Source organism: Pelophylax lessonae, assembly GCF_965119305.1.
Source record: "Pelophylax lessonae genome assembly, chromosome: 12".
NCBI classification, from domain to species: Eukaryota; Metazoa; Chordata; class Amphibia; order Anura; family Ranidae; genus Pelophylax; species Pelophylax lessonae.
The window spans coordinates 213,634,827-213,660,196 of record NC_138779.1 but is presented as its reverse complement, the minus strand read 5'-3'; the positions used below and the strand labels follow the sequence as shown (position 1 = coordinate 213,660,196).

At 43.0% G+C, this 25,370-nt stretch overlaps 1 protein-coding gene across 3 annotated transcripts in view; it reads left to right on the top strand.

Annotated features, from left to right (window-relative positions):
- Window positions 1-25,370, top strand: part of GRAMD1A (GRAM domain containing 1A) — a gene marked incomplete at its 5' end in the record, with an annotated part of 173,480 nt that overhangs the window by 102,844 nt on the left and 45,266 nt on the right. For all 3 annotated transcript variants that reach the window (XM_082273129.1, XM_082273131.1, XM_082273130.1), the window contains 6 exons: window positions 4,382-4,649; window positions 7,634-7,654; window positions 9,782-9,866; window positions 9,977-10,080; window positions 12,700-12,795; window positions 15,540-15,620. In XM_082273129.1, the coding sequence (XP_082129255.1) occupies window positions 4,382-4,649; window positions 7,634-7,654; window positions 9,782-9,866; window positions 9,977-10,080; window positions 12,700-12,795; window positions 15,540-15,620 (655 nt within the window). The remainder of the gene's footprint in view (window positions 1-4,381; window positions 4,650-7,633; window positions 7,655-9,781; window positions 9,867-9,976; window positions 10,081-12,699; window positions 12,796-15,539; window positions 15,621-25,370) is intronic.

Sequence of the window (25,370 nt, the reverse complement as noted above, 5' to 3'; positions counted from 1 at the left end):
AAAAAGCGCAATGCGCTTGACCCCCCGTTCACACAAGGTGTATCGGAACCGTGGGCAGACTCCTGCATTTGTGCCCGCAATTCCAGGATAGCGGCAAAACGCGCAAGCCCTTATTTCGTAATGGCACCTCAAACGCGTTGTAACTTTGCTGCAATTGCCACGCGCAACAAATAACGGCAAAATGGGTGATGCCAAATGTGCCTGGCTCAGTGCCAAAATTTGCCACGTGAGCTTTTTTTTGGTGCGTTTTTGGTGCGTTTTTGGGAGTAGAGGGAGGCCCGTTCAAAATGAATGGCGCCGCTCCAAAAATTAGCAAACAAAAAAAGCACGAAAAAACGCAACGCATGAGCAACGCTCAAATGTGAACGGGGCCTTACAGTGACTCCTTCGTCCCCAATGAGAGCGAGGCGCAGCCATGACCACCAGACCCCCCCACCGTGAGACGCTGTCAGTCAGTTACACAATGGGAACTGCGATTACATAAACTCAGGGCAGCGTGATACAAGGAGGAAGAAGGACTGTTTGTGATCCTTTTAGAACGCGGCTGAGAAGGCGATGAGTAAACAGCCGGCTGTGCAAACGCTGAGGATGTGCTAATTATTCCGAGGGGTTAATTAAGAAGCCTTCAGGGCAGCAAATACAATGGGCCCAGTCCTGGCAGAGTCTGGGGGTCCTTATACTGACTAGACAGAGGACCTCTTAGGTATGTGAAGGTAGGTGCCCATGTGCTATACATGGGGGGGGGGGGGGGGGGCTTATTTATAAAATAGGAAGTGATTGGCAAAATTGGGTTTGCAAAATGATGACCAATTTCAGATACACTCACTTTTACTAAATGGAGGGGCTATTGGCTTGAAAAATGATTTATTATTGTTTATGCCTTTATTTAGAGTGTTTTATATTATATATTATTTTGATGCATTTTTATTTATTTTATTGTTTTATTTATTTATTTATTACCTTATTTTTGATGCATTGCGAATCATTCAGTTTTTTTTGTGTATTTTGAGTCATTTCGTTTTTTTTTTTTTTTCGCGTTATACATGTTTTTTTTATTTATTTATTTATTTATTTATTTATGTATTCATTTATTTTTGATGCATTTTCAGTCATTTAATTTTTATTAGTATTTTTTTTTAAAAAATGTTGGTGTATTTTGGGATATTTTTTTTTTTTTAATTTAGAGTTGTATGTGTTTTATTTATTTATGTATTAATTTATTTTTGATGCATTGTTAGCCATTCAATTTTTATTTCGTATTTTTCTTTGGTATATTTTGTGCTATTTTGTTTTTTTTTTTTATTTCGAGTTTTATGTGTTTTATTTAATTATGTATTATTTTTTTTTTTTGATACATCGTATTTTTCTTTGGTATATTTTGTGCTATTTTTTTTTTTTGTATTTAGAGTTATACGTGGTTTTATTTTATTTATTTATGTATTACTTTATTTTTTGATGCATTGTCAGTCAATCAGTTTTTATTAGTACTTTTTAAAAAATTTTTGGAGTATTTTGTGTTTTTTTTTGGTGTTTTATTTATCCATTTATGTATTAATTTATTTTTGATGCATTGTCAGTCATTTAATTTTTATTTTGTATTTTTTTTTCAATGTATTTTGAGTTATTTTGTTTTTTGTTTTTTATTTAGAGTTTTATGTGTTTTATTTATTTATCTTTTTTTTTTTTTTTTTGATGCATTGTTAGTCATTCTTTTTTTTTATTTATTTATTTTATTTTGAATCATTTAATTTTTTTTAGTTAGAGTTGTACGTTTTATTTATTTATTTATTCACTTCTTTTTTTGCATTGTCAATCGTCCTGTTTTTATTTTTATTTTTTGTGTATTTTGTGTCATCTAGTTTTTATTTATATATATTTTTTTAATTTTGACTGGCTTGTGTTTTATTTATCTGGTTTTTTTTATATTATCAATAATTCATTTATTTTATTTTTGGTGTTATTTTTGAGTCATGTATTTTTTTTTTTATTAATGGACACTGGTTGCATTTATCACACAGATTGCAATGCGCTAAGATGGATGTGTCCAACTTCTGACTAGAAAAAATAGTGTTGGTTACCATCTCACCACTGCAGTGCGTTTTTAAAAATGAGACATATCCATATTTTTTCTGTGTTTTAGTGCATTAGGAGGCCCACAGGAGTCAAAGGCAGAGAATCAAAAGGGATTAACAAGCCTTGGACAACGGCTCTTTACCCCGTCCACTACAAATTCCAAATTTCAAAAGGGCACTAAAAACGTGCAAAAAGCAAACACCAACGTACAAAGGAAATGCATGATAATGCACTTGCCTAACACTACAAAAATTGGACCTTTATACACACACACACGACTTTTTTCCCCCTTTTTTTTTAATGGTGTATTCTGGCTATTTTTTCCCCTTTTTTGATGCATTTTTTGTCAATTATTTTCTATTTAGTGCTCTATTTTATTTATTTATTTATTTGCATTATTTGGTGTATTTTACATAGTTACATATTTAGTCAGGTTTAAAAAAGACACAAGTCCATCTGGGTCATTTAAATTTTAGTGTTCTTTTTGTGTTTTTTTTTTTTGTGTATTTAAGATCATTAAGTCCCGGTTCACACTGAGGTGACCTGTGAGGCGACCTGGTCGCCTCACAGGTCGCCGTAGGTCGCCTCCCATAGGGAAGCTGCGGACCCGTTCTAATAGGAGCGACACAAGTCGCTCCGACTTAGAAAAAGGGTCCGGAGCTTTTTTGGGGCGACCAGGAGGCGACCGCCATAGACTTCAATGTTATGAAGTCCGTGGCGGCCGCTCCGAGGTCGCGGCGCGCTGCTCGCACCGCGACCTCGGAGGTCGCGGTGCGAAGTAGCGTCGCCCCTATGTGAACGGGGCCTAAGCGTTCATGTAATGTTTTATTATTTATTTATTTTTTGTTTAGGTTTATTTTGGGTCTTCTAGTTTACTTCCTTTACTCCTCTATTTGTTTGTTTTGTTTTTGTTATATTTGTTATATATTTTTTTATTTATTTCCAGTATTTGGTGTATTTTACATAGTTACATATTTAGTCAGGTTGAAAAAAGACACAAGTCCATCTGGGTCATTTAAATTTTAGTGTTCTTTTTGTGTTTGTTTATTTTGTTTTTTTGTTTTTTGTGTGTATTTAAGATCATTGAGCCCCCGTTCACACTGGGGCGACCTGTCAGGCGACCTGGTCGCCTGACAGGTCGCCGTAGGTCGCCTTCCATAGAGAAGCTGCGGACCCGTTCTAATAGGAGCGACAGAAGTCGCTCCGACTTAGAAAAAGGGTCCGGAGCTTTTTTGGGGCGACCCGGAGCGACCTGCATAGACTTCAATGTTATGAAGTCCGTGTCGGCCGCTCCGAGGTCGCGGGGCGAGCAGCGCACCGCGACCTATGAGGTCGCCCGGCAAATTAGCGTCGCCCCAGTGTGAACGGGGCCTAAGCGTTCATGTAATGTTTTATTATTTATTTATTTATTTTTTTGTTTAGGTTTATTTTGGGTCTTCTAGTCTACTTCATTTACTCCTCTATTTGTTTGTTTTTTTGTTTTTTTTTATTTTTTTGTTTTAGCGCCGGTTCACATTACCGCGACGCTACTTGCAGGGGCGACCTCCGAGATCGCGGTGCGAGCAGCGCGCCGCGACCTCGGAGCGGCCGCCATGGACTTCATAACATTGAAGTCTATGGCGGTCGCCTCCTGGTCGCCCCAAAGAAGCTCCGGACCCTTTTTCTAGGTCGGAGCGACTTGTGTCGCTCCTATTAGAACGGGTCCGCAGCTTCCCTATGGGAGGCGACCTGCGGCGACCTGTGAGGCGACCAGGTCGCCTCACAGGTCGCCCTAGTGTGAATCGGCACTCATTGGGTTGTTAATGTTTATTTCTATTAAAGCTGTTTTTATTTTTTTTCTCCTTCTTTTTTTAATCTTTATGCACCATGGCTTTCTCAAGACCTTGCTATAATATTTAGTAATTTTTTACACCCACAAAGTAGAGCCATGACCTACAATACAAGTATAAATACTAGATTTCTGCTTTCCTTTTTAAGGAAATAGAGGAGGTCTCAGCTCCACCCACCAGCTTCCTAAGGGCAGCTTCCCCCACTCTGACCACTACATTTTTTTATTTATTTTTTACATTGCAGGGGATGCAGCAGGAGGAGTGAGACTTGTTTGTTTCACATAGTATTGATTGCTTGGGTTTACAAAACAAAAACCATCTGGAGACCTCAATAATACTTTCCCCGGAGAATTCAAGCTACTAGAACCCACCCAAAACGAAATTATCATTAATGAACAATGTTGGCCTTCAAAACTGTTGGATGTTGATAGATTATATCAGTGTGAGAATTAATATCAGTATATTTCTTTCCTTTACAGCACTGGCAGTTTCACCCCCCGGAGCACGCCCAGCAACTCCCCCGCTGTGCGGAGGCGTCTGGTTGCCAACGAATTGGAAAACATGGTGGAGAAGGGCTCGGAGGGCTCCAACGAGAGGGCCTCTGGAACGCTCACCCCAACTTCGCCTCCTCCCGGCGCCCTGCTCATCAACCAGAGCAATGCCCAGCTGCCCACCCAAACCAACTCCCAGCCCGGGACACCCCTCCCCCCGCAGTTCGGCGGACGGGGCTTTATACGGAACAGCAAGGTGAGTACGCGGCATACTGTGCTCAATGCTTTTGGAGAAATATTGATCACCTGTTAGAGGCCTGGGTTGTATCTGATAATTCCTAGATCAGAATCTGCATTATCTATATATCAGCACTGATCAGAATCTTCATTATCTATATATCAGCACTGATCGGAATCTGTATTATTTATATATCAGTGCTGATCAGAATCTGTATTATCTATATATCAGCACTGATCAGAATCTTCCATTATGTATATATCAGCTCTGATTAGAATCTGCATTATCTATATATCAGCACTGATCGGGATATGCATTATCTATATATCAGCACTGATCGGAATCTGCATTATCTATATATCAGCACTGATCAGAATCTGCATTATCAATATACTGTATCAGCACTGATCAGAATCTGCATTATGTATATATCAGCACTGATCAGAATCTGCATTATCCATTTATCAGCACTGATCAGAATCTGCATTATCTATATATCAGCACTGATCAGAATCTGCATTATCTATATATCAGCACTGATCAAGAATCTGCATTATCTATATATCAGCACTGATCAGAATCTGCATTATCTATATATCGGCACTGATCAGAATCTGTATTATCTATATATTAGCACTGATCAGAATCTGCATTATCAATATATCAGCACTGATCAGAATCTGCATCATCTATATATCAGCACTGATCAGAATCTGCATTATCTATATATCAGTGCTGATCAGAATCTGCATTATCTATATATCAGTGCTGATCAGAATTTGCATTACCTATATATCAGCACTGATCAGAATCCGCATTATCTATATATCAGTGCTGATCAGAATCAGTATTATCTATATATCAGTGCTGATCAGAATTTGCATTATCTATATATCAGCCCTGATCAGAATCTGTATTCTATATATATCAGCACTGATCAGAATCTGTATTATCTACAGTGTCTCACAAAAGTAAGTACACCCCTCACATTTGTGTAAATATTTTAAAGATTGTAAGCTCTTCTGAGCAGGGCCCTCTTAATCATCTTGGATTTTATTGTATTGTAACTGTATTGTCTCCCTCTAACATTGTAAAGCGCTGCGTAAACTGCTGGCGCTATAGAAATCCTGAATAATAATAATAATAATTATATCTTTTCATGTGACAACACTGAAGAAATGACACTTTGCTACAATGTAAAGTAGTGAGTGTACAGCTTGTATAACAGTGTAAATTTGCTGTCCCCTCAAAATAACTCAACACACAGCCATTAATGTCTAAACCACTGGCAACAAAAGTGAGTACACCCCTAAGTAAAACTGTCCAAATTGGGCCCAAAGTTTCAATATTTTGTGTGGCCCCCATTATTTTCCAGCACTGCCTTAACCCTTTTGGGCAGCGAGTTCACCAGAGCTTCACAGGTTGTCACTGGAGTCCTCTTCCCCTCCTCCATGATGACATCACAGAGCTGGTGGATGTTAGAGACCTTGCGCTCCTCCACCTTCCATCTGAGGATGTCCCACAGATACTCAATAGAGTTTAGGTCTGGAGACATTCTTGGCCAGTCCATCACCTTTACCCTCAGCTTCTTTAGCAAGGCAGTGGTCATCTTGGAGGTGTGTTTGGGGTCGTTATCATGTTGGAATACTGCCCTGTGGCCCAGTCTCTGAAGGGAGGGGATCATGCTCTGCTTCAGTATGTCACAGTACATGTTGGCATTCATGGTTCCCTCAATGAACTGTAGCTCCCCAGTGTTGGCAGCACTCATGCAGCCCCAGACCATGAGACTCCCACCACCATGCTTGACTGTAGGCAAGACACACTTGTCTTTGTACTCCTCACCTGGTTGCCACCAAACACGCCTGACACCATCTGAACCAAATAAGTTTATCTTGGTCTCATCAGACCACGGGATATGGTTCCAGTAATCCATGTCCTTAGTCTGCTTCTCTTCAGCAAACTGTTTGCGGGCTTTCCTGTGCATCATCTTTAGAAGAGGCTTCCTTCTGGGATGACAGCCATGCAGACCAATTTGATGCAGTGTGCGGTGTATGGTCTGAGCACTGACAGGCTGACCCCCCCACCCCTTCAACCTCTGCAGCAATGCTAGCAGCACTCATCTGTCTATTTCCCAAAGACAACCTCTGGATATGACGCTGAGCATGTGCACTCAACTTCTTTGGTCGACCATGGAGTGGAACCTGTCCTGTTAAACCGCTGTATGGTCTGTATGGTCTTGGCCACCATGCTGCAGCTCAGTTTCAGGGTCTTGGCAATCTTCTTATAGCCTAGGCCATCTTTATATAGAGCAACAATTCTTTTTTGCAGATCCTCAGAGAGTTCTTTGCCATGAGGTGCCATGTTGAACTTCCAGTGACCAGTATGAGAGAGTGAGAGCGATAACACCAAATTTAACACACCTGCTCCCCATTCACACCTGAGACCTTGTAACACTAACGAGTCACATGACACCGGGGAGGGAAAATAGCTAATTGGGCCCAATTTGGACATTGTCACTTAGGGGTGTACTCACTTTTGTTGCCAGCTGTTTAGACATTAATGGCTGTGTGTTGAGTTATTTTGAGGGGACAGCAAATTTACACTGTTATACAAGCTGTACACTCACTACTTTACATTGTAGCAAAGTGTCATTTCTTCAGTGTTGTCACATGAAAAGAGAGAATAAAAGATTTACAAAAATCTGAGGGGTGTACTCACTTTTGTGAAATAGTGTTTGTAGAACTTTAGAGTAGACTTACAGTGAAATGGCGCCCTCTTCTGGTTAAGCCAATATTTGTTGCCTGCACATTCTGAAATGCTGTCTCCGGCCTCAATCTTCATGGCATCAAAAATACTGAAGCCACAGGATCAGCATGACAGCCCTGGAAGGGTTCATGGTTTGTTTTTCTGAATATCAAGATGTCAGCCATGTTTGTTCTCAATGACTGATGATCTTTTGTTGATCTGATATTAATGGTCTGTCTTTCTCCTTATTTTTGCAGAAGATGCAGAGCTGGTACAGTGTAAGTATCTGGATGTCCTCCTTATCATATACATGGCCCAGCCACTCTCACACAACTCTACCTAAAACAATTCTGTAGTTTTATCTCTAATGTTAAATTCTGGAAGAACGAGCACCCAAATCCTCTCCACAATCTGATTGTACAATCTCCTTCAGATCTCCCAACAACTATGCAGTGCAAGTGTCACAATCACATAAAGATGGGCGGGGACACCCAAAACTCCAAGGAGGACAGGAACAGAATCAGGAATATCAAGGAGGGGGAGGAGCTGGGAACACAAAAAGGTGGGCGGGGTCACCCAAAACTCCAGAGCGTGCAGGAACTAAAACAGGAATATCAAGGAGGGGAGGAGCTGGGAACACAAAAAGGTGGGCGGGGTCACCCAAAACTCCCGGGCGTGCAGGAACTAAAACAGGAATATCAAGAAGGTGGGGAGCTGGGAACACACAAAGGAAGTGGGGGGCAAACAAAACTCCCGGGTGTGCAGGAAGAGAATCAGGAATATTAAGGGGGAGGGGGGGAGACCTGGGAACACACAAAGGAAGTGGGGGCACACAAAACTCCCGGGTGTGCAGTAAGAGAATCAGGAATATTAAAGGGGGGGGGGGGAGCTGGGAACACACAAAGGAAGTGGGGGCACACAAAACTCCCGGGTGTGCAGGAAAAGAATCAGGAATATGGGGGGGGGGTGGAGCTGGGAACAAATAAAGAAGGCAGGGAGACTCAAAACTCATAGGCATGCAGGAACAGAATCAGGAATATCTAGGAGAGGAGGAGCTGGGAGCACACAAAGGTGGGTGGGATCATCCAAAACTCCCAGGTGTGCAGGAAGAGAATCAGGAATATCAGAGAGAGGAGGAGCTGGGAACACACAAAGGTGGGCGGGGTCACCTAAAACTCCCAGGTGTGCAGGAACAGAGTCAGGAATATCAGGGAGGAAGGAGTTGGGAACACACAAAGGTGGGTGGGGTCATCCAAAACTCCCAGGTGTGCAGGAACAGAGTCAGGAATATCAGGGAGAGGAGGAGCTGGGAACACATAAAGGTGGGGGGGGGGGGTCACCTAAAACTCCCAGGTGTGCAGGAACAGATTAAGGAAAATCAGGGAATAGAGGAGCTGGGGACACACAAAATAGACATGGTCATCCAAATCTCATAGGCATGCAGGATCAGAGACATTAATTTCAAGGAGAGGAGGAGCTGGGAACACACAAAGGTGGGCGGAGAAACCCAAAACTCTCAGGCCAGCAGGAACAGAGTCAGGAAAATCAGGGGAAGGAGGAGCTGGGAACACACAAAACTGTTTGAAAGATAGGAAAAGATTTAGAAATGTTAGGGTGAGGAGGAGTTGGGAACACACAAAGGTGGGCGGGGTCATCCAAAACTCCCAGGTGTGCAGGAACAGAGTCAGGAATATCAGGGAGGGAGGGAGGAGTTGGGAACACACAAGTGGGCGGGGTCATCCAAAACTCCCAGGTGTGCAGGAACAGAGTCAGGAATATCAGAGAGAGGAGGAGCTGGGAACACACAAAGGTGGGCGGGTCACCTAAAACTCCCAGGTGTGCAGAAACAGAGTCAGGAATATCAGAGAGAGGAGGAGCTGGGAACACACAAAGGTGGGTGGGTCATCCAAAACTCCCATGTGTGCAGGAACAGAGTCAGGAATATCAGGGAGAGGAGGAGCTGGGAACACACAAAGGTGGGCGGGGTCATCCAAAACTCCCAGGTGTGCAGGAACAGAGTTAGGAATATGAGGGAGGGAGGAGTTGGGAACACACAAAGGTGGGCGGGGTCACCTAAAACTCCCAGGTGTGCAGGAACAGAGTCAGGAATATGAGGGAGGGAGGAGTTGGGAACACACAAAGGTGTATCAGTACACCCAAAGTCAGGAATATCAGAGAGATCCCATTGGTGGAGCATTCAAGCCTCATAAGATTCCAGGGTCTGGCTTCGCTTCCCAGGCTCCACCTATAATTAAACCCTCACTTTTGGATGGACTGACCCTTTTAAGATTAAGCTTACCCTACTAACTTATATATGTATCATTTTAGAAAAGCCAGTAGATTCAATTTAAAAAGCATCGGCCGCCATGCTTTGGCCTCCTCTGAACCTTTCATATGTCCCGCAGATGTTGAGCCCCACCTACAAGCAGCGGAATGAAGACTTCCGCAAGATCTTTAAGAAGCTGCCCGATTCCGAGCGTCTGATTGTGGGTGAGTGGCAGTGATCCCGGGTTTTGATCTCACCATACAATGTATCCATGCAATGCCTACGCTGTGATACTAATCTCTGTACTCTGACCCCCCCCCCCCCCCCCAATTAGATTACTCGTGTGCGCTCCAGAAAGACATCCTCCTCCAGGGAAGACTCTACTTATCGGAGAATTGGATCTGTTTCTATAGCAATATTTTCCGCTGGGAAACCACGGTGAGTGCAGCACCAACCAACGCATTTTTTTTTTTCCTTCCTCAGGCTTTGTTAATGGTGTTTAAACAACAGCTGTGAAAATTGCAGAGTGACTCGCGGGAATGGCGGGCGGAGTGTAACGCTGGAATAAATCCTAGCTGAGCTAATCGGGGTTTGTACTGTAGTGTGTTAAGTGGCAGAACGATATTATAGTAAGGTAATTCTATTATTTATTACAGGTATTTATATAGGGCCAACAGTTTACACAGTGCTTTATATATTGTAAAGTCCCTGACCCCAAGGAGCTTACAATCTAAAGTCCCTATTTCACATGCATATACTAGGGCCAGTTCAGACAGGAGACATCTAACCCACCAACATGTCTTTGGAGTGCGGGAAGAAACCCATGCAAGGACAGCATGCAAACTCCATGCAGAGGGTGTCAGGAGTCAGGACAGAGGGTGTACCTGTCAGGACCAGGTACAAACTGGGGACCCCAAGTGTTTGTTCTGGATATAGCAGGAAACAGTCAGAGCCTGTTTGGGCTGGAGTTCAGCCGCCGCTTGCCGACCAGGCTTTGCTAGAAAATTACTTATCACCCCCAAACATTTTAAATGTTTTATTTTTTTAGCAGAGACCCTAGGGAATAAAATGGCGATCTTTGCAGTATTTTATGTCACACGGTATTTACGCAAAGGGTTTATTAAATGCAATTGTTTTGAAAAAAATACACTTTACCACTGGAGGATTTTGCTGTCTTACGTCTGGGCCATTTTTTGCGATTCGGCACTGTGCGACTTTAACTGACAATTGCGCGGTCCTGCAACACCGTACACAAACGAAATTTACGTCTTTTTTTTCCCACAAACAGAGCTTTCTTTTGGTGGTATTTGATCACCTGTGCGATTTTTACTTTTTGCGCTATAAACAAAAAAAAGCGTTTATTTAGAAAAAATAACAATATTTTTCACATTTTTTTATATGAAATTCCCCCCCAAAAAAATGTAAAAATCAAAATGTTTTTAAATTTTTGGCCAATTTGTTTTCTGCTACTTATTTTTGGTAAAAAAAATCGCAATAAGCGTATTTTGATTGGTTTGTGCAAAAGTTATTGCGTTTACTAACAAAGGGAAAGATTTATGTAATTTTTGGTGTTTTTTTTTTTTAACGAGTAATGGCGGCGATCTGCGATTTTTTTTTTGCGGGACTGCGGCATTGCGGTGGACAGATCGGACCCTTGACTGACATTTTTGACACTTTTGGGGGTACCAGTGACATTACTGCAGTAATCAGTGCTATAAATATGCACTGTTACTGTAAAAATGACACTAGCAGGGAAGGGGTTAATTTTTATTGGTGATCAAGGGGTTAATGTATGCCTGGTGCTTACTGACGTGTGTGGGGGGAGGGGAATATGTGACACCAGGACAGATCGCAGTTTCAGCTATGCTGAACCCTGCAATCTGACCCTGTCTGTCACTTAGGAGATCCGCCCACTTGTGTTTTCACAGGTGGGCGGATCTCCACACTCGATTCCCCGACGATTGGGGAAGAGCAGTGGTGATCGCCGCCGCTCCTCCCCTGGCCCGACTCCCGCTGTGACTGAATACAGCGGGAGCGAGCCTCCGGCGGCGCGCGCGCGCCGCCGAGAGAGGGGAATGTCTGGTGACGTGGGTCTACGTCGCCAGACGTTACCGAGCCACTTTGCCGCAGTAGAGCTCTAGTGAGCAGTGCGGAAGTGGTTAAATCAGTATTTTTTGCTCGAAAATTACTTATAACCCCCAAACATTTTAAATATTTTATTTTTTTAGCAGAGACCCTAGGGAATAAAATGGCGATCTTTGCAGTATTTTATGTCACACGGTATTTGCGCAAAGGGTTTATTAAATGCAATTGTTTTGAAAAAAATACACTTTAATTAAAAAAAAAAAAAAACACAATATATGCCTAAATTGTTTTGTAAAATATAAAAGATGATGTTATACTGAGTAAATAGATACCTAACATGTCATGCTTTAAAATTGCACGAAGGCAAGCGCAAGAAACGGGCAAGCGGTGGGAGGGAACATGTCTTCTAAAAGCATTCCAGTAGCTCATGAGCCACTTGCAATGTTTTCATGAGAAAGCCAGGGTTATGGTAAAAAAAATACCAGGGTTATGGCTGATAGCTTCAGCCAACCCCGATAAATCACTATAAAGCCGTAACGTATATACACATATTGGGGTCTTGAAGTGGTTAAACCTTCTCAGATGGACACAGTAGAGAATCCCAAACTCTGTAAACCCAATTGGAACGTATAAGGTAATAAATGGTGAGGAGCTTGGGTTGGCCGAATCCAGAAGTTAGCTGTTATTACTGGACCAATGAGCTACGAGCAGGAGATTCCCCACCCTGCAGCTGGCGTACTCGAAGTGAGAGGGATGCCCATTACACTATTGAACTAATATGGACATGGAAGCTCCCAACCACAGCTCAACAATGGCGCCTAACTTCCAGGTTCATTCCTAATAATGAATCCTATATACACCTTTCACTGCTTTGCTGCCCTGGCTTAGAATTTAGACTTATCTGGAAAGGTTTATAAGGGTGAGGAGACATGGTGTGAAAAGGGAATTTTAATAATTTTTTTGGAATTGCAGATCACTATCCAGCTGAAAGATATTCGATGCATTAAAAAGGAAAAGACGGCGAAACTGATTCCCAACGCCATCCAAGTTTGCACTGAGAATGAAAAGGTAAGCAGCCCCAACACTTGTCCACCATGAATCTGACATTAAACTGTGAGTACTGAGTATCTTTGCATGGTATGGAGTATCTTTGTATTATTCAGTTAATGGGTACTGAGTATCTTTATATCATACAGGCAGTGGGTACTGAATACCTTTATATGGTACTGAGTATCTTGTTTGTATCTCACAGGCAGTGGGTATGGAGTATCTTTGTATCAGACCAAACTATGTGTACTGAGTATTTCTGCATGGTACAGAGTATCTTTGTATTATACAGATATTGGGTACTGAGTATCTTTTTATCATACAGGCAGTGGGCACTAAGTATCTTTGTATGCTACAGAGTATCTTTGTATTATACAGATATTGGGTACTGAGTATCTTTGTATCATACAGATAATGGGTACTAAGTAGGGATAGACCGATTATTAGCAAGGCCGATATATCTGGGGCCGATATGCACTTTGCCCAATATATCGGTATCGGCCCCGGAACTGGCCAATATTGCTGATATTTTTGTGACGTCATTCTTCCTTCTTAGGCCGCCTCCCTCGCCTTGGACAGCCTCGTCTGGAGTCAGGACTAGTCTCGCGGGAGTGTATCACAGCCATACACCCACCCACAGCAGCCCAGTGCCAGCCACCCACAGCAGCCCAGTGCCAGCCACCCACATCACCAGGCCCTGTACCAGCCAGCCACAGGCACTGTACCAGCCAGCCATCCACCCACAGCCCTTGTGCCAGCCACCCACCCACCACAAGGTGTCAGACGGCAAGCCACCCACCACAGGGTGCCAGACAGCCAGCCACCCACCACAGGGTGCCAGACAGCTAGCCACCCACAGTCCCTGTACCAGCCAGCCATCCACAGCCCCTGTGCCAGCCACCCACCACAGGGTGCCAGCAAGACAGCCATTAAGCATTAAACAAAAATTAACATGTTCAGTACCAGATTTGTGTCAAAAATTGTCTTTATTTTTCAAAACTTTAAATGTACAAAATATCGGCCCATACCGATACATTGTGACCAAAATATCGGTATCAGTATCGACCCTGAAAAAACCATATCGATCTATCCCTAGTATCTTTGTATCATACAGATAATGGGTACTGAGTATCTTTGTATGGTACGGAGTATCTTTGTATCATACAGATAATGGGTACGGAGTATCTTTGTATGGTATGGAGTATCTTTGTATCATACAGATAATGGGTACAGAGTATCTTTGTATGGTACGGAGTATCTTTGTATGGTACGGAGTATCTTTGTATCATACAGATAATTAGTACGGAGCATCTTTGTATGGTATGGAGTATCTTTGTATCATACAGATAATGGGTACTGAGTATCTTTGTATGGTACTGAGTATCTTTGTATGGTATGGAGTATCTTTGTATGGTACGGAGTATCTTTGTATCATACAGATAATTAGTACGGAGCATCTTTGTATGGTATGGAGTATCTTTGTATCATACAGATAATGGGTACTGAGTATCTTTGTATGGTACTGAGTATCTTTGTATGGTATGGAGTATCTTTGTATCATACAGATAATTAGTACGGAGCATCTTTGTATGGTATGGAGTATCTTTGTATCATACAGATAATGGGTACTGAGTATCTTTGTATCATACAGATAATGGGTACTGAGTATCTTTGTATGGTATGGAGTATCTTTGTATGGTACGGAGTATCTTTGTATCATACAGATAATGGGTACTGAGTATCTTTGTACGGTACAGAGTATCTTTGTATGGTACGGAGTATCTTTGTATCATACAGATAATGGGTACAGAGTATCTTTGTATGGTACGGAGTATCTTTGTATGGTACGGAGTATCTTTGTATCATACAGATAATGGGTACAGAGTATCTTTTTATGGTACGGAGTATCTTTGTATCATACAGATAATGGGTACAGAGTATCTTTGTATGGTACGGAGTATCTTTGTATGGTATGGAGTATCTTTGTATCATACAGATAATGGGTACAGAGTATCTTTGTATGGTATGGAGTATCTTTGTATCATACAGATAATGGGTACAGAGTATCTTTGTATGGTATGGAGTATCTTTGTATCATACAGATAATGGGTACGGAGTATCTTTGTATGGTACAGAGTATCTTTGTATGGTACAGAGTATCTTTGTATGGTACAGAGTATCTTTGTATCATACAGATAATGGGTACAGAGTATCTTTGTATCATACAGATAATGGGTACGGAGTATCTTTGTGTGGTATGGAGTATCTTTGTCACTTTGACATGCTCTTGATTGCTGGAGCTCCCCCCTTAATGTCGGATGATACTTGTGCCGGGTATTAGTACTATCTCTCAGTGTCATGGTATGATAGCTGTGCCCTCTGGTTCAGTAAGATGACACAGATCAGCAGTGCCTGGCGGGACATCCTCTCCGGTTATCAGTCCCTGCACAGATTGATAGGACTTATCGCTGGCTGCGGTGAACTTTACTCTCGGAATGACTATCAGAAGGTTTGTTATCAGCACAATGACGGGTTCAGTTTGCAGCTCTCCTGGCAGCGGCACGGGTTGCAGTGTGGAGCTGTGTACCCGATCCCCAGCGCTGCGCACACCTCACCTGTCCAGGTACCTGCCATGCATTCTGGGGGGAGGGTAGACTCTGCTTGTGGGGGGTGGGGGGAGGAGGGGAATCCTCGGTGTTCCTGTTTCTATGGTGTTCATGTTTGGATATCTCACAATTGATGCTTCTATCACTTTCATGTCACAGCATTTCTTCACGTCTTTCGGGGCCCGGGACCGCTCCTTCCTGCTGATATTCCGCCTGTGGCAGAACGCACTTCTAGATAAGGTAAGAAAGCACCCCAGACTTCCTTCTTTAACCACTTCTAGACCATGACCAGGCCATTTTTTGCAATTCGGCACTGCATTACTTTAACTGACAATTGCGCGGTCGTGCAACGCTGTACCCAAATACAACTGATGTCCTTTTTTCCCCACAAACAGAGCTTTCTTTTGGTGGCATTTGATCTCCTGTGCGTTTTTTATGTTTTGCACTAAAAACAAAAAAAGAGACAATTCTGAAAAAAAAACAATATTTTTCACTTTCTGCTATATAACATTACCAATAAAAAAAAATGTAAAAATCTAATTTTTTTCATAATTTTAGGCCAATTTGTACAGATACAGGTAAGGCGATTCGCGGGAACCTGCAGCCATATAACCGCAGCAACTGGTCGGCAAATGGTTAATGTAGTAAAGCAGAAAACAAATTCATTTTTATCCCACCTCTTATATTCCCTTTCCTCTCTGTGATAACAAAGACCTGAAAAAATTACTTTAGTATAAAGAGTTAATAAATTTTGGGCTGGGCATAGCTCCAGGTCATGTGATCAATGGGCACCATTTAGAAGGTAGGATCTCTGTTCAGCCAAAGCTGCTGATTGGCTGTGAATGAGTGTCAGCCCCCGCAGATCCTCTGCTAGAAGATTTGAGGTCCGTGCCTCGTCAGTGGTCACATGACTCTCTCTTGTCCTGGTCTTTTTTTTTTCAGCTGCAGCACTTTGTTTTTTTTTTTTGTTTTTTTTCCTTATACGGCTGCATTGAGGTTAAAGTAAAACTAAAGGACAATTAAAAAATATATATTTGGATAGAGTAAGAGAATTATACACTCACCGGCCACTTTATTAGGTACACCTTGCTAGCACCTGGTTGGACCTGCTTTTTGCCTTCATTCTTCATGGCATTGATTCTACAAGGTGTTGGAAACGTTCCTCAGAGATTTTGCTCCATAGTGACATGATAGCATCACGCAGTTGCTGCAGATTCGTTGGCTGCACATCCATGATGCCAATCTCCCGTTCCTCCACAACCCAAAGGTGCTCTACTGGATGAGATCTGGTGAGTGTGGAGGCCATTGGAGGACAGTGACCAGATCTGGTGTTTTTGATTTTTCAATGATTTGTTTTTATTGGGAATGTTATATATATTTTAGGTTGAACTGGATGGACTGATGTCATTATTCAAACTCCTATGTAACTATATATATATATATTTTTTTTTGTCGTTCTTTCTTTGTTTAAAGCGCAAAAAATAAAAAACGCAGAGGGGATCGAATACCACCAAAAGAAAGCTCTATTTGTGCGAAAAAAAAGGACATTCATTTTATTTAGGTACAGTGTTGCACGACCGCGCAATTTTCCGTTAGAATAACGCAGTGCCGAATCGCAAAAAATGGCCTGGCCATTAAGGGGGCAAATCCTTCCGGTCCAGAACTGGTTAAATTCATTATTTTCCTCAAAATGCTACAAACAGTACCCCATAATGACAAGTTTGAAATCTTTGCAAATTTATTAAAAAAAAAAAAAAGGAAAAAAAATCCCATGTACATAAGTATTCACACCCTTTGCTCAATACTTTGGTGAAGCCCCTTTGGCACCAATTGCAGCCTCAATTATTTTTGGGTTTGATGCCACAAGCTTGGCACACCTATATTTGGGCAGTTTCTCCCATGCTGTTTACTCGTCCTGCTGAGATAGAAGGTGTCATTAGAGGCTCAGCGCTCCTGGGGGGGAGGGGGGGCATTATATATAATTATAAACAGAATACCACTAATAACATTACACCGTCACTAAAACAAGCAGATTCTGTTCATGAGATAACATCGGCGCGCCGCTGGAACCCGCCCTGATCTTCGTCAGCGATGTCAGTGCAGGCGGAAGGTGAGACAAAGCAGAGGAAGCGTGGGGGAGGGTTAGATGAGGTCGGGGCGATCGATGCTTCAGAACCGCCAACCAATACTGCGACCCAGAACTTTACATCCAGGGATTACCCCACGGTTCCCCTTACTACTAGTGATCGATCGATATTGTTTTTTTTTATTGCCGATACCGATATTTTGGTCATCGGATATCGATATTGGCCGATATTTTCGGACATTTAAAAAAAATGTTTTTATTTTTCTTTTTTTTTTTCACAGGTACTGTGGTGGAGGGATCTGGGGGGTCTAAAAGACCCCAAACCCCTCCTTGGCACTTAAAAGCCTTCAAAACGTCAAGTTTGGCTGTTTTGAATGCTCGCATTTTTTTGACTTTGCCCGCCAAGTCATGTCATCACTTCCGGGTTTTTACATGGAGACCCGATCAGAGCCGAATGCGGCTTTGATTGTGTCTTTTCTTCGGCGGCCATGCAAGTAGGATGCCCGGGTCTCCCGGTGGGATGGGAGACCCGGGCGAGCCACGGAAGGCGTCCCCTCCCGCTCCTTGTAATGACAGCCGAGCGGCTTCTCAGCCTCATCGGTTGCCATTACAAGACAGCCGACCGTCGGCTATGGACGCCGGTACCGGGGTGATGCCTCTAGCTGCAGACATCACTCCGGTACAGCACTTTCCTGAAATATCGGCAATATCGGTAACCTCAGGGGCCGATTCCAAAATCGGGGAAAGTGCAGATCGGCCCTCGATATATCGGCTATGGACGCCGGTACCGGGGTGATGCCTCTAGCTGCAGACATCACTCCGGTACAGCACTTTCCCGAAATATCTGCAATATCGGTAACCTCACGGGCCGATTCCAATATATCAGGGAAAGTGCATCTCGGCCCTCGATATATTGGCATTGCCGATAATCGGTCGATCCCTACTTACTACCCCCTCATTGGTGGTCTGGGAACCCGGGATTGTCAGGGAGGAATTTCATTCCCAAACACGCCCATGGCTGCCCAGCCCAATCAGACCTCCGGCCTTCCCTGTACTGAAAGTGCTTGCTCTGATTCCCCTGCATACTGTGAACTTCACACAATGTGCGTTAGAAGCTGCAGTAAGTCAGATAGAGCCCCGCCTTATTTCCTGACTGTAGCGGTTTCCTCATGAACTGTTGCTGAGATTGTGATCCCAAATGACCATATATGGTCCAGAATGGCCTTCAACCTTCCCTTCAGTCTTGCACAGTTGTACCGGCTCCTGTCCTGTACGGAAAGTGCTTGTTTTAATTTCACCCGCACACTGTGAGCTTCTCACAATGTGCATTAGAAGCTGCAGCACATCAGATAGACCCCGCTTCATTTCCTGGCTGGAGGACATCCAGCATCCTCCCAGGTATGGGTGCTCAACCTGTGGTCCTCCAGCTGTTGAAGAACTACAAGTCCCATGAGGCATTGCAAGGCTGACAGTTGCAAGCAGGGCCAGACATGGGGGGAGAGGGGCAGAAGAGACGGCTGCCCTGGGCGCAATGGTTTATTGCATGGATGTGGACACGCTAACCCTAAGGGAAGGGGGGGAGCACAATTTGGCATCTTCGCCCTGAGCGCTGGATGGCCTTGTCCCAGCATTGGTTGAAAGCATGACTCCCAAAGGCAGAGGCATGATGGGACTTGTAGTCCTGCAACAGCTGGAGGGCCAGAGGTTGGGCAGCCAGGTTCCTCCCCAGTCTGACTGCCCCTGGCCCGCCCCTGTCATTCATTGGTACTTTGACCTCGTGTGATAAGATAATTCTCAATATAGAAGCCAAGGACATTGCAGGTCACCCTTGGATGACGGGGACCCTGAGCTTGCGATCGGCAGGTGATGATATCAGCGCATATTTTTAGTCACATATATCACTTCCGAACCAGCGGCATGTGGGATCGGCTCTCCGCTATTGTAACCCGGGAGCGATGAGATCACTTCTGATTTACTCGGATGTCAACGGCGCCATTTCTAAAAAAATTAAAAGCATTCGAAAACATGGATCTTGGAGTTTTTGAATGCTTTTAAGTGAAAAGGAGATTATAAAGTGTGACATGTTTGGTATCTATTTACTCGGCATAACATCATTTTCTATATTTTACCATATTTTGTTTTTCATTAAAGTGTATTTTTTAAAAAAAAAAATGCGTTTGAAAAACCGCTGCACAAGTGCCACGTGACATGAAAAATTGCAATATCTGACGTTGCACGCTGTGCGCAATTTTAAAGCGTGACATGTTTGGTATCTTTTTACTTGGCGTAACATCATCTTCTATGTTCTACTTTATTGTGTTTTATATTAAAGTGTATTTTTTTCCAAATAAATTGCGTTTATAAACCGCTGCACAAAGGTCATGTGACATAAAAAAGTTTCAACACCCGCCGTTGCACTAGAGTGCGCAATTTTAAAGTGTGCGTTGTTTGGTATCTATTTACTTGGCGTAACATCATCTTCTATATTCTACTATATTGTGTTTTTTATTAAAGTGTATTTTTTTCCATACATCCAGAAAATCCACTATACTCGCCTAAACTGTGCACAAAAAAAGCTCTATAAATAAATACAAATATATATATATATCATTTTTTTTTTTTTTTTTTTGTTAAAAGCCCGGGGAGCATGGAGCCTAATATGTGCTTTCTTAAAAACCAAACCAAAAAAAAAAATATATATATATATATATATATATATATATATATATATATATATATATATATATATATTAATATATATATACATATTTTTTTTTTTTTTTTTTTTTTGTTAAAAGCCCAGTGTGCATGGAGCCTATACATGTGCTTTCTCAAAAACCAAACTGCCAGCCCCACCGAACACACCTAAATGCCTCATCAAATGACAGGTCAGCTGTGCTCAATCAGCAGGTCAGTCAGTTCCTCCACACATTGGTTCACATCTTGCACAAAAGATACAATGTAAAAGTATCTACAAACAAAAAAAAATGTAACATAATTTAAAAACAACCAGATAAAAACATATTATTACTACTGATGTCTTGATGGTGCTAGAAAGAGGTCCTGTAAACACACCTTTACCATAAATACAAAAACAAAACAAAAATATCTATAACAAAATAAAAACACCTTTACTATATAACACAACAAAATATTAAAAATATCAAAAGACATAAAATTATAAATAATATTAAATAAAAATAAATAATAATAAAAATGCTAAAATATTAATAAGTAAATATTTATTAACAAATTGTAATAATAATAATACTGATAAATAGATTCAATAGAAACTAAAAAATATAGCAAAAAATAAACACACTGTTACCATATATCATAATACAAGAACAAAACAAAAATTACATAACAAAATATCCACTTGACACCCAGGCCTAGAACATTTCTTAGAACCCCCCCCCCCCCAACATTATATATATATATATATATATATATATATATATATATATATATATATAGGTCCATAAATATTGGGACATCAACACAATTCTAATCTTTTTGGCTTAGATACATATACAAACTATTGTAATTCCTACACCGTTCACCTGATTTGGATGTAAATACCCTCAAATTAAAGCTGAAAGTCTGCAGTTAAATTATATCTTGTTTGTTTGATTTCAAATCCATTGTGGTGGTGTATAGAGCCAAAAAGATTAGAATTGTGTTGATGTCCCAATATTTATGGACCTATATATAGGTGTGTGTGTGTGTGTGTGTGTGTGTGTGTATATATATATATATATATATATATATATATATATATATATATATATATATATATATATTTACACACATATATATATATATATAGAGGCTCTAGGGAGTAAATTGGTGGGTTGTCACATGGCATTTGTGCAGTGGTTTTTCAAACACAATTTATTTTAAAAATAATTCCAACTTCTTTGGATTTTAATGCAAAAAAACCCACAATTGACGACCCAATTTTTTGGTCAGGTATAAAAGAGGATATTATGCTGAGTAAATAGATATCAGCAATGTCACAATTTAAAATTGCCATTGGTGACAAATGCAAATTTTACTATCCATAGGCAACGCTTAAAAAGCCTTTACAGGTTACTGCTTTAGATTTACAGAGGTCTGATGCTAGAATTACTGCCCATGATCTGATGTTCGTGGTGATGCCTCACATGGTGGAGGACGATCGCTGTTTGCGTGCGTGCGGAACCAACATGTGCGTTGGCCTTCACGCAAGCACGGGGAGACGGGGGCACTTTACTTTTTTTTTTCCCCTGCTGGGATTTTGAGCTTAAGACCTTAACCACTTCCCGCCCACCCTATAGGCGATTGACGGCGGGAAAGTGGTTGCATTATCCCGACCGGACACACCGCATCTCCGATCTTGGTAAAGAGCCTACTGACGTAGGCTCTTTACCATGTGACCAGCTGTGTCCAATCACGGCTGGTCACATAGTACACAGGATGAGCCACTGATCGGCTTTCCTCAGTACGTGCCTGACAGGCACAAGTAAAGGAGAGCCGATCTGCGGCTCTCCTGACAGGGGGGGTCTGCACTTGTAATCAGATCATTGATTACCAGTGCAGACCCTGGGGGGGGGGGGGGCACTAGAACCACCAGGGATGCCCAACCATGACCCCAGGGATGCCCACCCATGACCCCAGGGATGCCGCTTTGGCCACCAGGGATGGCAATCAGGGCTCAGGGAGCCCGCCAGTGCCCTCCCCACTAGTGCTGCCTGCCAGTGCCCTCCCCATCAGTGCTGCCCACCAGTGCCCATCATTGCCATCTATCAGTGCCGCCCACCAGTTCCCATTATTGCCCACCAGTGCCACCTATCAGTGCCCATCAGTGCCGCCTATTTGTGCCTCCTATCAGTGCCCATCAATGCAGCCTATCAGTGCCCAGCAGTGCCATCTATCAGTGCCTCCTCATCAGTGCCAGTCAGTGCAGCCTCATCAGTGCAGGAAAAAACGTATCTATTTACAAAATTGTATAACATAAAGAAAAAAACTTTTTTTTTTTTCACACTTTTCGGTAATTTTTTTATTTGTTTAGCAAAAAAGGAAAAACCTTGCGGTGATCAAATACCACCAAAAGAAAGCTCTATTTGTGGGGGGAAAATGACATAAATTTGGTGTAGGTACAGTGTTGCATGACCACGCAATTGTCATTCAAAATGCAACAGAGCTAAAAGCTGAAAATTGGCCTGGGCAGGAAGGGGGTGAAAGTGCCCGGTATTGAAGTGGTTAATCACAATGATGGGTAAGGTCCCATTCAAAATTGAGACCTGCTGGGATTCTCATCTGGGTGTTTACAAAAAAGCCTGAGTACATACCCCCCCCCCCCCCCCCTATCCTAGAAGTTGTCCCAATTTCTACTCGCTATGTCTGCAGGACAGTAGGGTCACCTCCATGAACACAGCGGGAGCATGTATCAGTTTAGATGGAACGTAGAAAAATTATGTCAAGTTTTTTTAGATTTCCTTTTTTTAACTTTTATTATTACTGGGGCAGAAATTAATAGGAAACTTGGCGTAGCTGTACTAACCGATACACTTACTGGTAATCAAAGGAGAAGAAAGGATGTGAATACAAGCTATGCCAATCCAACTGTATTCATCTTTATTTTTTCAATACACGTAAAGGAAATATTGCTGTCAAAAACATCCCCTAATGTAAAAGGACAAGAATCTGTAAAAGTTAAAAATTGACAACATTGTCAGAAAATACACAAGACAAGGCCATGACCACAGATATTTCCAGTTGATATCGTGAGTTAGACGTACTATATGGCCCCACACTCAAATGTGGACCCAGTGTTAGCATGAGTGAGGCACCAAGGGCTCCTCATCTGGTTACTGCAGGTCATCTGCAAAGGGTCCTCATCAGGTCACTGACGGTCATCGGCAAGGGCTCCTCATCTGGTAACTGTCGGTCATCTGCAAGGACTGCTCACCTAGTAACTGTTTTTCATTTGCAAGAGCTCCCCACCTGGACACTACTGATCATCTGCATGGGCTCCTCATGCGGACACTAGCAATCAGCTGCAATGACTCCTCACGTGGGCACTGGCAATCAGCTGCAAGGGCTCCTTAACCAGACACTGGGTTTCTGCTTTAAGGACTCCTCCTCCCTCAATGGCTCTCCAACTAGACACTGCCTGTCTGCTACAAAGGCCCCTCACCTGGAAACTAAGGATCATCTGCAAGGGCTCCTCACATGGACACTGGCTTTCCGCTACAAGGGCTCCTCACCTAGACACTACTGATCATCTGCAAGGGCTCCTCATGCGGACACTAGCAATCAGCTGCAATGACTCCTCAGGTGGGCACTGGCAATCAGCTGCAAGGGCTCCTCAACCAGACACTGGGTTTCTGCTTCAAGGACTCCTCCTCTTTCAAGAGCTCTCCAACTGGACACTGCCTGTCTGTTACAAAGGCCCCTCACCTGCAAACTACGGATCATCTGCAAGGGCTCCTCACATGGACACTGGCTTTCCGCTACAAGGACTCCTCAGTCAGACACTTCCGATCGTCTGCAAGGGCTCCTCGTCCAGACACTGCTGATAAGCTGCAAGGGCTCTTCACCTGGATTCTGCCAGTCACCTGCAAGGGCTCCTCTCCCACACAATGCTGATAAGTTGCAGGGGCTCCTCACCCGGACAATGCTGATAAGCTGCAGGGGCTCCTCACCTGGATTCTGCTGGTCATCTGCAAGGGCTCCTTACCTGGACACTGCTGGTCATCTACTAGGGTTTCTCACCTGGACTCTGCCGGTCATCTGCAAGGGCTCTCCAACTGGACACTGCCTGTCATCTACAAAGGCCCCTCACCTGGACACTGCCGTCATCTGCAAGTGCCCCCTCACCCAGACATGCACAGTCAGCTTCAAATGTTTTTGCCAACTGGACGCTCCTTGGTTAGGTACAAAGTGCTCTCACCCGGACACTACGAGTCACCCACAAGGGCTCCTCAACCAGATACTTCTGGTCATCTGCAAGGATACCTCACCGAAACACTGCTAATAAGCTGCAAGGGCTCTCACCCGGACACTGCCAGTCATCTGCAAGGGGTCCTCACCCGGACTCTGATGATCATCTGCAAGGGCTCCTCACCCAGACTCTGACAGTCATCTGCAAGGGCTCCTCACCCAGACTCTGACAGTCATCTGCAAGGGTCTCTCAACTGGACACTGCTGGTCATCTGTAAAGGCTCCTCACCTGACACTACCAGCACTTTGCAGTCAGTAGTCAATGTTTTGTGATTAAACAGCCGACATGATTCACCCGCTAGTATGCAGACTTCTTCATGTTGGTGGTTTAACTGTGCGAGATATTCCACATTTTTAGTACGATGGAGATATGAATATGTATCATGTCTTACCTGCTATATCAACAGGGATTTGGACCTCAACAGGAAAGTCAAAGGTCCACTTTTTGGATGAGTATGCCGATGTGGCTAACATGACTTGTTACCTATCCACGTGTCTATGCCTCTAGCACCCCTACTCTTGGGGAGGTGGGATTGATCCTTTAGATAGGTTGGCAGGCTAAGATGTCCATGCCATGGTCTGGTTCTTGGTGTATGGTGGGGAGAAAAATAAGTTGGGTGTCAGACTTGTAGGCAGGTGCAGTCTACTGTTTTCACTGCAGGTGGTGCTCCTCAGCAGAAGAGGAAGTCAAGATGAATGCCGTTCCTCTATGGTTTCCTGGGTCACTGGGGAAGTATCCAATTGAATGCTGCCCCCCCATGTGACTCTGGCAGCCACCTTGGGTCAAGCAGAGCCTATTTAAGGCCCTGGCTTCCAAGTTATGAACGCTGTCAACCCGGCTGATTCCTGTTCTCTTCCCATTGTTGGAACTGTGAGTATACCCATTTGGACAGCCATCCCTTTTGGGTTTGTTGTGA